The 18585-nt window shown below is 34.0% G+C and overlaps 1 protein-coding gene across 3 annotated transcripts in view; it reads right to left on the bottom strand.

Annotated features, from left to right (window-relative positions):
* Positions 1-480: 480 nt before the first annotated feature.
* Positions 481-18585, bottom strand: part of LOC145683777 (uncharacterized) — a 139167-nt gene continuing 121062 nt past the window's right edge. For all 3 annotated transcript variants that reach the window (XM_081755349.1, XM_081755350.1, XM_081755351.1), the window contains one exon: positions 481-3200. In XM_081755349.1, the coding sequence (XP_081611475.1) occupies positions 3077-3200 (124 nt within the window). In that variant the 3' untranslated portion in view covers positions 481-3076. The remainder of the gene's footprint in view (positions 3201-18585) is intronic.

Genomic DNA, 18585 nt, shown 5'->3' with positions numbered 1-18585 from the left:
AAGAGAAAATAAATGAAAAACTGAAGTCGTCTACATATCTCAAAAACTATAATAAGGAGATGGCTAATTGAAAGCTTATTGCGAAGATATAATGCAAAGCTTAAAATCGATGTGTAGCACATAAGGTAAATATGGATAGAACACTGTCAAAACTCAAGTTGTTTGTATAAAATCAATAATAATGGCTAGGATGGATTAGGATTAATATCATATTGTTTAGTTATTTATTATGAGAATATTCGATCATCATGCATCATCTTTGAATTACCCAGGGCGCCCCATGCGGAGGTTACGTGCTTGAAATATCTCACATGTTAATTTGAAATCTCCAGACTCGATTTAGCACGAAACGTGACTTTCGACTTCATCACGTCACACAATCTGGTCCTTATGTCAAACTAGCTAGGCCCTTTATTCTAAACAACACCAACGCTGGTAAGGTTATAATTTTAAGGACACAGTATGAAAGAAAACAGAAAATGAAGAATAACAACAAATTTATTTCAAGTCTATATAGGTGCATGATTTACTACAATAAAAGTGAAGAAGAATTTAAAGAAGTACATTGTTAAAACCACTTTCTTAAAACTTGAGAAACCATTTCTGATCTATGTACCGAGACAATCTTTTCTTATAAATGAAATTTCGCAATATTCATTCTTATGGTAAAATAACAGTATAGTGTCTCGTTTTGCTTAATATAGGCTCCCCGACTTCTCTTCACTTTTCTCTAATAAGAATTAACAAACTCTCGTTTCTAAAAACACGATTTTCTTAGTATATATACAAGATACAATTTTCCAAAATTTTTTCAGTCTATATGCTGAAACTCAAATACTTCTTAAGCATACTCAAATAACGATGAAAATATCACAGAGCTATATAAAATATGTTAAAGTATAAATATAAAATATCACAAAGTTGTACATGCTACTTGACAAAGGTTATTTTAAAAAGAATCTCTTTTAGCCTAAACTTAAAACAGAAGCAAAGAAACCCCTTGTAACTACACTACTTTGCTGTGGAATTCAAGGATATATTTAATAAATTCGGCAAGGTAAGACTATACTATCAGCTCTCCTTAATAATCTAGTGGCTACTGTACATACCCTTGGTGCACAAGTTTCAGGGTTCGATTCCCTATATCTCGTTGAACGCACTATACTAGTTCAAATCCTACTCCAAACTACAGGTCTCTTCCTATATAAAGAAACATATGATGATAAATTACGTAAATGCAAACCAAATCAATCAATCAATTCCATTTGACAATTTTTTCACATCCCTCAAACTCAAGCACTCAAGATGCGGTTCGTCAGAAAGTCACACCGATATTGTATTATTATTTTTTTCTAAAAACTAAAAAAAGAAAACTTTCTTAATGTACTAATTCTTGTATAGAACAATTAATGCATTAGATCACCTTTATTCCCTCTGTTTCAATCGATAAAAGTAATTTTTACCAGTACGACGTTCCTCTCGAGCCACCTCTGACACTGAGTACATATAATTATAACAAACAATAAGCAGACGTGATTCAAAACTACATACTTCTAACTTAAAACCATTAAAAACATTTCCGTTCCTTTTTGTTATTTTTTTTATTATTTCTAGTTTATTTTTATTATTTTTACTTTACTTTTATTTATTATTTATTTTGTTTTATTTTATTTTTTGTTTCATTTATTTTTATATTTTGTTTTACTATCCTCTATACAAAATGATACAGCTAGTTTTCTCGTAACGCTCAAGCCATTAGATTAGTAACAAAATATCACAGTTTCTTAAAAAGCACTCATTTCAAAACAAATATTTGGTTAAATGTGCACACAACATCTGGTAGCAATTTGGAATAGCAATAGTTTCACCAGAGATGTAATTTACTACGAAAGGCAGATTAATCATGTAAGTGAAAATAATTAGTTTTAGTGATATCAATTTTAGAAGCGGAATGGCAGATCAATCATGTAAGTGAAAATAATTAGTTTTAGTGATATCAATTTTAGAAGCGGAATGGCAGATCAATCATGTAAGTGAAAATAATTAATTTTAGTGATATCAGTTTTAGAAGCGGAATAACCTTAATTCATAATGATATCAATAATGTTACTTATGCGGTAATCTAACGCAATAGGATTTCAAGTGTTTGTGGTATTTTGAAGTGGGATAATTTTGATCAAACGTAAAAGCAATAATTTTACTAATGTGATATCAATACAATTAATAATAATTATATAATAAGATATCAATTTTATTAGTTTTTGAAATACTATAATTTTGATCAGAAGTAAAGCAATAATTTTACTAATGTAATATCAATCCCATAGGATACTAATACAATAGGATATCAATTTTATTAGTTCCTGAAGTGGGATAATTTTGATCAAAAGTAAAAGCAATAATTTTATTGTGTGATATCAATACAATTGGATACAAATACAATAGAATATCAATTTCATTAGTAAACAAAATCAAGTGGTAGCTAGCAGTTTTAGAAGTCGGTTAATTTTGATTCAAATTAATGAGAATTTTACAAGCAAAGAAGTTTTAATTTACAGAAATAGTGAGATTATTCCAATTCAAGTTGACAACAGTTTTACGAGCAGGATACTTTTTTAGACAATACAATACTAATCTTCATACTTCTGCAAACAAATTCTAGTTATGTAAAAACATTTATTATAAAGTGTAAAAATTTCAATTTATGATTATATGGGACAATTTTAAGCCAAGAGTACAAAAAGTACCCATACAAATAAACTTCCGCTTACTTCGACAAAACTTCCGCTTTGAAGATTCGACAAAATATTCAAACAAAATGTTTTGTGATATCACAAGAGCCACAAAACAATTCGTATTTTAACTGTTTTATAAACTATTGTCTTGCGAATACGAATATTTATTTTTATTTATTAATTTTGCCTTCTAGCTTAATTATATTTTTCCTCTTGATTTTTTTTAGATTTATTTATTTGTACGACTTATTTTATTTCCATCAAAATAATTCGTATTTTTTATTTGTATTTTATTTTTGTGTTTTTTTTTTTCTCTCTCTGTCTCGTTTAGTTTCCTGTCGTTATTCATCTGACGAGGAATCCTTATCAATCCCACGATGTTCTGGGACATGCTTGAAGCGGCATCTGTCCCCAAATGGACAACCATCAGTGCGATAATGACGGCACTCAGTGGTGCTAGAAGGCCTGTAAAGAAGGGATGAAGATGGTTAGTGAATAATGCCAAGCAAACTGAGTTCCTTTATTGACATCGAAGTTATGTTATGGCTCAACTACTTTGTTCTTTCTTCTGCAGTTAGGTATCAAAACAAAAACTGTAAGAGATAGTAAGATGTTCCCCTTTTTATTTTGCTATGGAGTCATCTCAAGATGAGATTCCAATATCTCTATCCTTATCATTTTATTGCAGCGTTTCGCAAACATTCTTCCAATGAAGATCGCTTTTATCAGCGAAAATGCCCTATAAATCACCTCTAAACCTGTCTCTTTCCAAACGAAATTTATCTGTTTTAAAACTTTTTTGTATTGTTTTGAGTACACACCAGAATTTTTATATATATCTTGAAGATTATTGGTGGCCCCGCGTAGCGTAGTCGCTAAATCTCTCGCCATCTGTGCGAGCTGTCCCGGGTTCAATTCCCGGTGGGGCACTCGGTCGAAAAAATGTAAAAAGGTTTTTCACGTCAGCCATCTTGAATGAGGTTTTCTTGGGTTTTCCTAATTCACACCACGCAAATGCCGGGGTTGTACCTAACTTATAGGTCTCAGGCCGCTTCCTTCCTTTCCTTTCCGAGGGTAGTGTGCTCGCCGAGGGACGTCATCCCTCATACGTGATGGGCTAAAATGGCCATAGACACCGAAAGCTCAGAAATCTAAATTCTAAATCCTAAAATCCTAGAAGACTGCTGATGAAATTTTCCTTAATTTCATTTCAGTATTAATGCAAGAAATACGTATTACTTTGATACTTCCAAACTATGTTAAGCATAAGTATCAGAAATCTTATACAACAGCTATGTTCATCTATCTGTTGACAGGTATCAGAACAAAAAGCGATAAGAGATATCAAGAAGAAGTTTCTTGAAATTCATTCAGCATCCAAAGAATAGTTTGCATCTCATAGGTTAACCCTCTATTTCAGCCAGAAGTGGTTCAAATTAATCGTTTTCGGTTTCAACGTTCATCACCATAGAACGGAAACGAACAGATAGACCAGCGGTTCTTTCGGAATCGATTCAGCGTGTGAAACAAATAGACTATGTTGATTCGCATCCCTCTACTAAAACCGGAAGTGGTAGAAATTTGCTACTATAGATATTCAGAGAGCAAAAACGTAAGGGATACTGATAAGCACTCTTCTCCAACCGACTCAAATATCTCAGCAATATGTCCCATTACTAGTGTTGTAAAATTTCCAGAAATTATGAACCTGCTGGTAAAAAACCGATTTTTCCGGTTTTTTCCGGAAAAATTGTGGAAATAACGAAAATCTTTGTATTAGGTTAGTTCTACTAGAAATGGAACAGTTTTTTTTTTTTCAAACGCGTGAAAAATGTAAGTTGAGAAATATCAATATTGTAAATATTAAAAAAAAAAAAAAAAAAAAAAAAGAGCATTCGAAAATAAAACTGTTGTAATTATTCTTGAAAATTAATAGCCTACGTTCATTTTCTTTATGTGCCTTTTCGTCGTTTACTCCTAGTTCTGCATTAATTACAGAACGTTTACAATTGCATACACATCTACTACCATGAAGCGTTTATATTGCAACAAATAGGACTCTAGAATGAAACGGAGTTCTTAATGTGCTCTTTGATCTGGTGAAATTTTGTTAATTTTAACCAAATTACTCCTTAAAAGAAAGAGCAGTAGGCAAATTTCACTAACACTCATGCACTAAGACACAACGGCGCCGACTTTCCAAAATTTCTGTGGTTCATATCAATGGCGGGACGTGTTTGCCTATATGTTTTTACGGAAGTTTCGATATTTGATAGATTTGTTTTTAGTTAAAATCTTTTATGAACACTGAAATAAAGGGCTGTGCTGTGATAAAGCAAAATATACCGGTACCATAAGGATAAGTTGGGGCTGCTCTACCTAGCTCAGTCGGTAACATGGCTGACTTAAACGCAAAAGAAACGGGTTCAAACCAGGGTCCAAACTAAAAATCTTGTGAGTGCCCCACCCACAAGATTATTTGTGTGTGTCCCGGAGCACCTACGTAGTTGCCACGCATGCTAAGACATATAATTACTATTATTTAATATTCAAATACAGGCTTAATATAAATTTTATGTACAAAATTTTGTATGTAAACAAATGCATGTTTTCTAGTGCGACAAATTATCTATATGTATAAAAATGAAAGTGACTATATTTGTAACTTAATAACCCTTGAACCACCAGACTGATCTCGATAAAAATTTACAACATATTTTCTAGATGAGGTTCGGGCCTGAGATGGATTTTACCATTTCACTTTGAAGGTGCAACTTGGAGGAAGGAAGTGCGGTATATATAGAAAATTACCGATCCTAGTGTCGAACCCATAGTTTTCTGGGTTGCTAAGCTGAACAGTGACATTTCCGATTAAGCTTAAAGGGAAGGGTAGGGGAGATATATAAAATGATCGAAAATGACCAATATTAGTGTCGCATAGTTTTCGGGGTTGCTGAGATAAACAGTAACACTTTCGATGCTGTTTAAATAAAAATTCAGGCCCGCAACTTACGGGAGGTGGAAGGGTATATATAATGATTGAAAATAGCCGATATCAGTGTCGAATTCATAGGTTTTCGGGCTCGCTGAGGAAAACAGTGACATTTCCGATGCAGTTTAAATCCAAATTCAACGCCGAAATTTTAAGGTGGGGCAAGGTACTGATATATTAAAAATGATCGAAAATGACTGATAGACTATTATTGTAGAATCCATAGTTTTCGCGGTCGATGAGATGAACAGTGACACTTCCAATGCCGTTTAAATCCAAATTCAGCGCCGTGAAATGAGAGCAGGGAATATATATATATATATATATATATATATATATATATATATATATATATATATATATATATATATATACAAATGATTGAAAATGATCGATATTAGTGTTGAATTCATAGTTTTTGGGGTTACTGTGATGAACAGTAACATTTCCGATGCCGTTTAAATCCAAATTCAGGCCCGCAACTTGGGTAGGAAGAGATATATAAAAATTACTGAAAATGACCTATATTAGTGTCAAATCCATAATTTTCGGGGTCGCTGAGATGAGCAATGATATTTCCGATGCCGTTTAAATCAAAATTCATCCCCGCAACTTGGGAGCGGGAAGATATATAAATATGATCGAAAATGACCAATATTAGTGTGGAATCCATAGTTTTTGGGGTCGCTGAAATGAACAGTAATAATTCCGATCCCGTTTAAATCAAAATTCATCCATGGAACTTGGGAGGGGGAGAGGAGAGAAATATATATAAAAGTGATCGAAAGTGAACGATATTAGTGTCGAATCCATGGTTTGAGGGTCGTGAGATGAACATTAACAATTCCAATGCTGTTTAAATCCAAATTCAGCGCCGCAGCTTTGGGGAAGGAGAAGGGGTGGATATATAAAAATGATCGAAAATGGTTGATATTAATGTTGAAACCATAGTTTTCGGGGTGGCTAAGATGAACAGTGACACTTCCAATGCCGTTTAAATCCAAATTCAGCCCCTATTATCGTAAAGGGGGAGGGTGACATGTAAAAGTAATTTAAAATTACTAATACTAGTGTCGGTTTCATAGTTTTTGGGGTCCCTAAGTTCATTGGTGACAGTTTTATTGTCCTTTATACCCAAAATGAAACGTATTCTTCCCGTGCGAAGAACAGGTATTCTGCTAGTCTTTAATAATAACGAACGGAAGTTTCACATGTTAAATTCTTCAATATATTTGTCGCTGCTCAAATTTACAGACTTGTGTGGTGTATGTGTGTATATGTAAATAAGATTATGTCTCTTTTAGAGTTGTTCGAAAAATATACAAATAATAAAGAGGGATTTTTATCACGAATCAGACAACTAAAAAGAAAAATTAAAAGCTGTTCCTTTAAGTATTTTTCCTGCTAGTGAAATACGCTGTATATATGCTGCAGACACGTTGAGGCAAATAAGATTAGCATCAGGCGAAGGAATAGTTTTTAAATTATATTTTCCGGGTTTTTTGCCAATATTTCCGAACAAAAGATTTTTTCTAATGGGCTCAAAATTTCCAGAAATTTTACACAGCACAAGGAAGATACGTATCTCTATAAAAATATATATTTGACCTTAACATACTGGTATTAACTAAAATGATTCTGGCCCTGTTATTTTAACACTTCCCTGCCATAAAACGGTCACTTTATAAGATTACTTAAGATAATTAAATGCGTCTATATTAATTAATCTAACTAGGATTATATTTTAGTAGCTTTTGTAGCCATAACTCCATTTTATCACGATGCTAACTTTAAAGGAGTGGTGCAAATATATTTGTTGCCATAATTTTCCCTATTCTAGTACAAGAAACATAAGTACTCAATGATCTTAACTGTAAACTAGTAAATATAAAATAGTTTTCATTTTAAAAGCATAATGTAGTAAAATATTCGAAAATTTCAATTTTTCCCAATTTTTCCGTCTTTTTTTTCCAAGCTCAGGAAAAAAATGGTAAAAACTGTTTTTTTTTTACGCAAAATTTCCGGGGTTTTTTCCAGGCCTTTATAATACCACCCATCACTTGAATTTGGACAAATGTTTTTGAACAAATGCTTTATGTTTTTGGACAAATGTTTAATCTAAGAAGACCACAAGAGAAAATCTCGAGGATAAAGTGTCATATGCTTCATCATAAAACTGTAGTCTACCAAAACGCCCCTCACAAACAGCTGATGTTTATTTATTTCTCTTAATGATTCTACTCACCGGAAGTGCCACAACAGCCCCCTACAGATTAATGCATTCATTCAGTTTTTTACTCTTTGTGTAGCATATAGATTAGTTTCATTAGAACTAAACTAACAACAACTAAAACAAATTTCAACCGAGGCCTCACGAACGGATATTTTAAACTAACTTTAGAAAAGTGGAAATCAGGCACTAGAAACACACTAACAACAAAACAAAGAAACCGACAAACTTAAGAATCGTCTAGCTACATGGATTTCATTACCATTATGGCAGAAAAATTCATACACATTGCAAAAAGTTACTCAAGAATAGGATTTGAAAGTAATACTCAAATCTAAGTGAAGTTTAGAAAGTAACTTTCAGACTACAAAAATTATTAGATGTGCAATATGAATGCCTGTGGTACTTATTTCCTAACATGCCAGTGTCAGGAAACTTATATTGAGGTGACTAAAAGGAAAGTATCAATCAAAATTATAGAACATCTAAAGGACCAAAATCTTGCGGTGTCGGGATTATCGAAACATCCAGTAATAAGATGCAATTGCTTCATAAGATCGCTTCACGAATTGAGATTGAATTGTGAGTCTTACTTTATTAGAACGAGAGCACCGAAAATCAATCTTGATCAAGGTTCACTAGAAAAAAGTTGGAATTACATTATTAAACGTTTTAATTCGAACAAAAATTACTGACCATAAGTTGGCTTTATGAACGCAAAAATTTTCGTGCGTAATTTAGAGTATCATAGTTGCAATTTTTCATATTCACAGAAAATGTACTATTTAATATTTGCCAACTCTGAATCAACATGGTTACAGAATTTTGAATACATTCAATTCGTAACAGAAACAAAACATATATACCTAGGTATATTGCAGTTCTTATTAAGTGTTTCCATTCTATACGTGGAAGAAGAACCCAAAACTCAAGTGTAAATAGTCAACTTAATATTTGACTTTTAGGAAACAAGTACTTTCGTAAAGACACCAGATGCTTATTAAAGGTGTCGAAATTATCGCAACCTGATAAATATATATACAGACGCTGATCCAGGATATGATCTAGGATAGGAATAAACCATAGTTTACCGCTTTATCCAGTGTTAAAAAAAAGTAGGATTGAAGCCCATTTTATCCAGTGTATAAATGAGCGTAAAGGGGGGACTATAGCCTCTATAGTCCTCCCCTTGAATCCGCGCCTATATATATATATATACATAAGAAGACGCAAGGTCCGTTGAGTTTATTCTCTTATTTTGTACGTATAAGTTTGTTCCGCAATTCTTTCAATGAAATATGTAACAACATGACATATATTAATAAAGTTTACTCCATTTTCATTTCTTGTATTTTTTCCTATTATATTTATCACTCTAATATTTTTGTTGTACAGAATGAGTCCAAAGGCACGAAGGGATTATAATTGTAAATATCTCTTTTATTTATCAGTAATTTCCATTGATATTTCACAGTCTTAAAGACCAAGGATGGGAGATTGTTTACACTTATGTGTGGAATATAATCTCAGATAGGTGTCTGCCGTTATGGACGCGCCTCACAGATACAGGCCCTGTGTTGAGCTGCTGTATTGTTATGGTTTTTTCACAACCATTGTGTCTCAAGGACAAATATTTGTGCAGAAATATGGACACTCGGACCAGAAGTGTTGACCTCTGTCATGAATCATGTGCTACGTGGAGTCCGTATTTCTGAGGCTCATAATAGGGAATACCCTTTGAAATATTATTCTACACATAAGTGTAATCAATCTCCCACCCTTGGTCTTTACTTCTGTGAAATATCAATGGAAACTAAAGATAAGTAAAAAAGTTATTCACACTTATAACCCCTTCATGTCTTTGGGTCCATCCTTTATTATCGTTTAGGCTCTTGTCCTTCCTTGAGTAGCTTCTAAAATGTAAATTCTTTAATTTTATTCTTTATAGTACACATATCTTCGAAAGTTTCCGCCTAATACAAAACTATAAAAGTCACTAATAATAAGCCGTTCAGACATATAGTGACATCCATGGAAGAAATGTATCAGTTTCAACTATCTAACTTCGTCAGTTCTTTCGAGACAGTCATTTGAATCACTCTTCCACTGAACTTACACATCGCATGACAATACTTCAGTCTATATGGTGCTAAAACTGGCTTCTAACAGCGTCTGGGTGCTTGTTGCATTTTTTCGAAACCACAATCTTTCACTAGAACCTTGGCAACAACAGTGCACTAGAGTATTGTCATGTAGTAGACGATCTCAACGCATAGCAACTAATTTAAATAAGTGTGTCTAACCAACTGATGCATCTAGAAATTTAAAACTATTACGTTATTTCTTTCACTGACAGCACTATATGGACCACTTGGATATCTAGTTGTGTTAACTTTCAGGAGAGAACTCTGAACTTCAAAATCTCGTATAAAATGCATGAAGAGAATGTTATTCACTGTCAGTATTATAAAAGAAACTTCATACTTATATTTTTCGTTCCAATTATAAAATAAACACGATTTGTTTCATGAGGTATTGAAATTCAAAGTTCTCTCCTAAAAATTTCCATTTTAGAGTGACACCATTTGGCATCCAAGTGGTCCATACACCGATGCTAAGAACAGCTTATTATCAGTGAAATGATATTTTTGTGTTAGACTGAAAACGTTTTGGGTTACCTTTCGCCCATTCATATTTAAATTCGATTTAAGTATTGGGATATTGAGGAAAATTTTATTTTTTTTTTTTAATATATGTAATGAAATACGAAACGAAAGAGTGATCCGATTATATTTTTATAGACTGATGGTTCAATTGGAAGAGAAAGTAAATGAACAAATATTGCAAATTTACTGAATCATTAATTTGATATACTAAGTTCAAAACCGAACTGCAATAACAGGAAAAGTTTATATGACAAAATAATGTATAAAGACTGCAAAGGAAAACTTTTATAGGTTAAAATGCTATATAATGATATATCCTCCGAGAAATCCTTCATATATCATAGCAAACGAAAATTTGAAGAAATGGCAACGTCGTAGACAGAGCCTACGAGTCCATGGATTCTCCCCAGATTGCACAAGTTAATACTATCCAATCTATTAGGAATTACGTATCATATTTCTAAGCTTTCGGCATCTATGGCCATTTTAGCCCGTCATGTATGAGGGCTGACGCCCTTCGGCGGTCACACTACCCGGAAAATGGGAAAAGAAGGAAACGGCCTGAAATCTTTTCGTTAGGTACCATTCCGGCATTCGTCTAGTGTAAATGTGGAAAATCCTCACTCACGATGGCTGCCTTGAAAAGATGGCCCTTCTGACCAAGTGTCCTCACAGGGAATTGAAGCTGGAACCGCTCGCACCAAAGGCAAGAGCGCTAGCGTTATATCTATTAACATTGGTAGAGAAGAAGTACCAAAACCGACATGCCATTTTATTTTGGCTCCAAATTGTAAGTGTAGGTCCTGAATAAAAATAAATATCTACATTTTTATAAATTAGAATCTTTATTCTGCCTAATATATGATAACTCATAACATATAGTACGTATTAGCATAGAGAGATATTTTTTCTTTATATGTTTATTAAACTGGATTCAAGAACCGACATACTTAAGACACTTATTACAAATGATAAAGCACTAAAAATAAGGTACTTGATATATTTTTTTATGTATCCTATAATCTTTCCTGTTTCCGTGACTAATTATCCAAGTTGCTGCAGAATGTAAATTATAAGGAATGTTAGTCTATGTAGTTCATTTAAAAAGCACAAATACATACCAGTAAAAAATTATTATCATGGGATTTAGGAAAAATAATTAAAGTAAATGACACATGTTTGCAACTTGATTACATTACCCTACCATCTATGGGTAATGATCGCTGATACGAGTCTTTCTCCACACTGGTACAGTCGATGCGTGCCCATTCTTCATAGAATATGCGGTGAACTTATTCATCTACTGCCTTGCGAATGAACGTATATAAATCCTATTTAGTACAGTTGTCAATTTGGGAAAAATCGATAATCCAATCCACTTTTTATCTTTCATCGGTTTTGGGTTTATCGGAACTTAAGTTCCTTTTAATTTGATTATACCAATTATTTAATAATGAAGCTGGGTACCCATTCAAACGACCCAGTTTCATCAGGTAGTTAATCTCTGTCTATAAATCTATTTTTAGGAAAGTAAGATGTATGGCACACAAAATGGAATTCTTCCAAATGTTTGCTTTAGTATTTGCTGAATGTGTGCATTCATAATGTAGGCCTACGTACTGTGTACCGACTGTGAACTTTCGGTGGATACTAGTAATGAATTTCTTGTTATACCTTCTTATATTAAGATCTAAATACGTAAGACTGCCTTCCTTCTTTTTCTCGGCAGTGAATCTTAAATTGCTGTGAATATTGTTCAATTCTTTTAATAAAGTAATCCACTTGTGAATGATTCTTGAACAAAAAAAAGTACATCTTCAACATATCTATGACATCGAACTGTACCAAATTGCTGTTCTCAAAACTCATTCGACCATATGAAGAACTAGATTAGCTAACAATTGTGATAAGAGGTTTTCCATAGCCAACCTTCAACTTTATATATATTACCTTCAAATGAGGAAATATGATATTTTAGGCAACATTCAAGAAGATTAAAAATTTCATTTACTTCTGAAGTACTAAGGTTTTTATTGCACATTAAGTTAGTAACTGATTCAAATTAAATTGGATTTATACACAATATGGTTTTTGTACAGCCTTTTAAAAGCCCCGAAAACTTCTGAAAAGAACATTACCCAATTTAAGAGTTATTACACGGATCCCAATGAAAAATTGGTTATTTATGAAATAAAATGCAGTTGTCAAGAGAGTTGCATTGGCAAAAGGCAAAGGTCCGTACCATTCCGGCATTCGTCTAGTGTAAATGTGGAAAATCCTCACTCACGATGGCTGCCTTGAAAAGATGGCCCTTCTGACCAAGTGTCCTCACAGGGAATTGAAGCTGGAACCGCTCGCACCAAAGGCAAGAGCGCTAGCGTTATATCTATTAACATTGGTAGAGAAGAAGTACCAAAACCGACATGCCATTTTATTTTGGCTCCAAATTGTAAGTGTAGGTCCTGAATAAAAATAAATATCTACATTTTTATAAATTAGAATCTTTATTCTGCCTAATATATGATAACTCATAACATATAGTACGTATTAGCATAGAGAGATATTTTTTCTTTATATGTTTATTAAACTGGATTCAAGAACCGACATACTTAAGACACTTATTACAAATGATAAAGCACTAAAAATAAGGTACTTGATATATTTTTTTATGTATCCTATAATCTTTCCTGTTTCCGTGACTAATTATCCAAGTTGCTGCAGAATGTAAATTATAAGGAATGTTAGTCTATGTAGTTCATTTAAAAAGCACAAATACATACCAGTAAAAAATTATTATCATGGGATTTAGGAAAAATAATTAAAGTAAATGACACATGTTTGCAACTTGATTACATTACCCTACCATCTATGGGTAATGATCGCTGATACGAGTCTTTCTCCACACTGGTACAGTCGATGCGTGCCCATTCTTCATAGAATATGCGGTGAACTTATTCATCTACTGCCTTGCGAATGAACGTATATAAATCCTATTTAGTACAGTTGTCAATTTGGGAAAAATCGATAATCCAATCCACTTTTTATCTTTCATCGGTTTTGGGTTTATCGGAACTTAAGTTCCTTTTAATTTGATTATACCAATTATTTAATAATGAAGCTGGGTACCCATTCAAACGACCCAGTTTCATCAGGTAGTTAATCTCTGTCTATAAATCTATTTTTAGGAAAGTAAGATGTATGGCATACAAAATGGAATTCTTCCAAATGTTTGCTTTAGTATTTGCTGAATGTGTGCATTCATAATGTAGGCCTACGTACTGTGTACCGACTGTGAACTTTCGGTGGATACTAGTAATGAATTTCTTGTTATACCTTCTTATATTAAGATCTAAATACGTAAGACTGCCTTCCTTCTTTTTCTCGGCAGTGAATCTTAAATTGCTGTGAATATTGTTCAATTCTTTTAATAAAGTAATCCACTTGTGAATGATTCTTGAACAAAAAAAAGTACATCTTCAACATATCTATGACATCGAACTGTACCAAATTGCTGTTCTCAAAACTCATTCGACCATATGAAGAACTAGATTAGCTAACAATTGTGATAAGAGGTTTTCCATAGCCAACCTTCAACTTTATATATATTACCTTCAAATGAGGAAATATGATATTTTAGGCAACATTCAAGAAGATTAAAAATTTCATTTACTTCTGAAGTACTAAGGTTTTTATTGCACATTAAGTTAGTAACTGATTCAAATTAAATTGGATTTATACACAATATGGTTTTTGTACAGCCTTTTAAAAGCCCCGAAAACTTCTGAAAAGAACATTACCCAATTTAAGAGTTATTACACGGATCCCAATGAAAAATTGGTTATTTATGAAATAAAATGCAGTTGTCAAGAGAGTTGCATTGGCAAAAGGCAAATAAATCTTAAAAGTATGTGTAAAGAAGCACATTAAAGATTCAAAAGCGGAAAATCCGGTGGTTTCCGAAACAGTTCTTTTTTAAAACACACACACACACACACATACACACACGGTAAGAGATTCAAAATTTTTATTTGGAGCTAGAAATGAAGTAGAGAGGCTCGTTTCGAAAATTTACGTATTCATTTAAAAGGAAAAAAAGAAATTAAATTTATACAAGGGAAGGTTGACGAATGGGAGGCGGTGATTTAAAAAATTTCACAACATTGGCATGATAATAAAAATAATAACATGAGTTGATAATCTTGCAGCAAGGAACAAGAAAGGTGTACAACTTGACTCCGCCATATTTTGGTTTGTATCAACTTCATCTGGAGATTACTGACGTACTTGACAACGTGTTTCCGTAGAACACAGCTCTTCCCTTGGTAAGTCCGTTCCATTTTTATTCCTTGATATTTCTATTCTTTTCCTTCCTATTTTTATTCTCTGTGACCAAGACTTCAGGGGAGACTCGAAAGCTTGGAAATTCAGGAATTATAGAAATTTGTAAGTAGAATGATAGAACTCCTGAGCGTGGTTTTACATTATTTGTGTATAGTTCTGCACCTAAAGTTCTAGAGGGGTTATGTCGGATTATCCTACCTACGTCAGTTTTGGTGCTTTTCCTGTACAACTTCGTCACATTTCAAGAAAAGTAATACTTTTAGCATTTTATGTTATGTATCATTTTACTCCTGTATTAGTAAGTGAACTGTGATTATTTATATTTGTATACATAACTTGTACCGGTGCTAATAGATATGGTTCGAATTAATGTCTTACGAACCTAACTGTCATTTGCCAAAAATCCAAGTAACTGCTTCATGGATACGTAGAGCAATGGTAATGGTTCGAAGCTTTATCTACAGGGTTAACAAATATTGTGAAATTTTTCGTTGGCCACAAAGATTGAACTGAGCCTCGTAGGATATATTATTATATACGAGGCATGTACGGAAAGTAAGCATCGTTTTCGAAAAAAAATCACACTAGAACAGGTTTGTTCAAGTAAAATTTATTTTTACATGAAAGAGCTCACCTTAAACTATTTTTCGACATAATTTCCACCAATGTTTAAACACTTGTCATACCTGGGTGACCAACTTGCCCAAACCTTCCTGAAAGAAACTTCCGCCAGTGAAGACAACCACAACTTCACAGCGCTTTCTGCATCGTGAACATTTGTCCGCCTATCACTGAACTGCCTCACCCACTTCCGCACCATTCCCTCACTCATTGCATTCCCTCACCGTAAGTCTCTACAAATTGACGATGATTTTCGGCCTGCTTAACATTCCTTGCATTCAAAAACCGGATAACAGAACGAATCTCACTGTGGGCGAGCTCAGCAATTGTTTTAAATATTGTAAACGATTACAATACATAGCATACTCGCTACAATTCAACCATATCGACGTCAGTAGAGAGGCAATTAGCCAATGAAACTAGCGTGCATGCGCAGAGTGTCAATAATAGCGCTGCGGTAGCGTTCAAACGAAATGGTGCGTACTTGCCGGACACTGGCGGGATGTTTCGTCAGCCGCTATGTTGACAAATGTTGGTCAGCCACTATGACAAATGTTTGAACAAAGATGGAAACTATGTTGAAAACTAGTTTAAGGTGCGCTCTTTCATGTAAAAATAAATCTGGCTTGAACAAACCTGTTTTAGTGTTTTATTTTTTTCAAAACGGTACATATTTCCGGTAACGCCTCGTAACATTTTCATTTCGACCTGTAGATAAGTTATGTTGCGGTTCGTGAGTCCACTTTCAGAACACTCGACAAATACGAGCGGTTTAGGGAAATTTTTTTTTAACTTTCGCGAAGACTGTAAAAGAAGATTCAACTTTTCCGTGTCAGTTCAATGCAATGACACCTACCAAACAATTTCCCCTGCCATCTGCAGGTACATTTCATAAACTTAACTATCTACATACTGTTCTGTGGTTCGATCCCAACTCAATCCACTTAATAACTCAATTTCACCGGATCCTTGCTTTTTATTGCCGCAGTCCGTGTTCGAGCAGCCGTGTAATCGTGACGGGGAAAAATAGCCACGATGGTCACGTCCCCATTACCCTCCCAATCAATCAATCAATCAATTTCACCGGAAGAGGTGATTACCCTTACCTTCACCTGAGCCGCTCATATGTAGAATTCCCACAACATTTTTCAAGCTAGATGAGTACTTGAGTACAAATTATACTGTTATGTAAATCACAATCAAAAGAAGTTATATTTTTTTTTTATTATTATTAATTTTTTCATACAGGTTGAAGAACCACAAATTTAATTCTTGATGTTCTTTGAGTTAGAAGAGACCTTTAAGTTTCTAACTGTAGTTCGCATCACGTGAATTGGCATGTGGCATCAGCCAATAAGCTCGCAGTGTGCTGTTACTAAACCTTTAGGGAGGAATCCAATCATTCGTAATAGATTTTGATTGTATTTGTGGACAATTTTGACTGATTAGATTCCTCCCTGAAGGTTTAGTAACAGCGCAATGCGAGCTTATTTGCTGATACCACACGCTAAGTCACGTGACACGGACTACAACAGTATAATTCTAATTATTATTCTATGCTACGTGACTTCTGTAGGTGAGTGAATCATAGGAGAAATAGATTAGAAGAATTTAACCACAGTTACACTATACACATAAAAGACTGCCGTAGATTAGCTTCGAGAGACTCAATCAGTTCGGTGGAAAAGCAGGAGAGTCATCTTAGTTGTAACCTGTACTATACATCTTCCTTAGTCTCTGTCATTTGGAGAGGGGCCGCGGTGGCTCAGTGGTAGAGCGTTCACCTCTGGTGCTTGGGGTCCCAGGTTCGATCCCAGCCCCCGCCAAGTGAACTTTGTGGTGGACAAACACCGTGTGCGTGGGTTTTCTCGGGGTTCTCCCGTTTCCTCCCACTTTCTTCATTCCACCATTTCATTCATTACTCATCATCACCGTCTCCTTTAGCCTAACCGGTATAACCGTGGGACGTAAAACTCAAAGATTTCATTTCATTTTCATTTTTCTGTCATTTGGAGATCTGACATGGATCTCTCCTGCTCGTCAAATATTGGATCTTCTGGTGTGTTCTCACAAACATTAATGTAAGTGACAATCCTTCTCTTATCCTAGAATATGGATAAGTGTTTACCCGTGATTTTTCAATAGGAAATATTTAGGATTCTTAACATGTAACTGGAAATGTCTCCTATTAAGGTCTCACGGTTGTCTTGGTGTATCTAAATCAAGTACTTTCTACCAATTTATATTTTACATGAGTTTTACATAGAGGGTCTTACAAAAATGGGTCGAAATATTTTGGAACAAATTCTTCACATCAAAATAAGAGAAAAGTTCATGAGGACCTGTGCTCAAAAAGTGGATAGTTTCGGAGTTATGGGGTGAGGAAAACGTAAAACAAGTGAACTTTAAAAGTTCATAGCTCCAATACTATAGGATCTATCGTAGTCCGGTCAAGATATCACTGAGGAACTATTATGTGAACTATCCAAAAATCCAATTTTAAGAATGCTCCAGTACTTGCACACCAATTTTTAGGAAGGTAGGTGGAGAGTGAACAAGTACTCCCAAACAGCCTCTCTAAAAATGATTGTGCAAGTATCGGAGGTTCTGAAAAATGGATATTTGGATAGTTTACATACTAACTTATTAGTTCCTCAGTGATGTCTTGACCCGACTACGACCGGTCCTATAGTAGTGGAACTATGCACCTTTAAAGTTGTTTTTCACGTTTTCGACACCCTATAACTACAAAACTATGCACTTTCGACCAGAGGTCCATATGAACATTTTTTTCTTATTTTTCTGTGAGAAATACCTTTCCAAAATATTATGACAAATTTTAGTAACACCTTGTATAATCAAAAATTATTATAGCAATTTAATTATCTAAGTATCCTTTTGTTGCGTCATTTATATTGATTCATTCAAGTTACCTATAATTAATACGTAAGGTGTAAATTATGAAGTAGTGACCGGGGTTTTGGAAAACCTATATTCATT

This window comes from Thermobia domestica, chromosome 4, assembly GCF_964235325.1.
Source record: "Thermobia domestica chromosome 4, izTheDome1.hap1.1, whole genome shotgun sequence".
Lineage (NCBI taxonomy): Eukaryota > Metazoa > Arthropoda > Insecta > Zygentoma > Lepismatidae > Thermobia > Thermobia domestica.
This window is presented reverse-complemented; position numbering and strand designations above follow the sequence as displayed.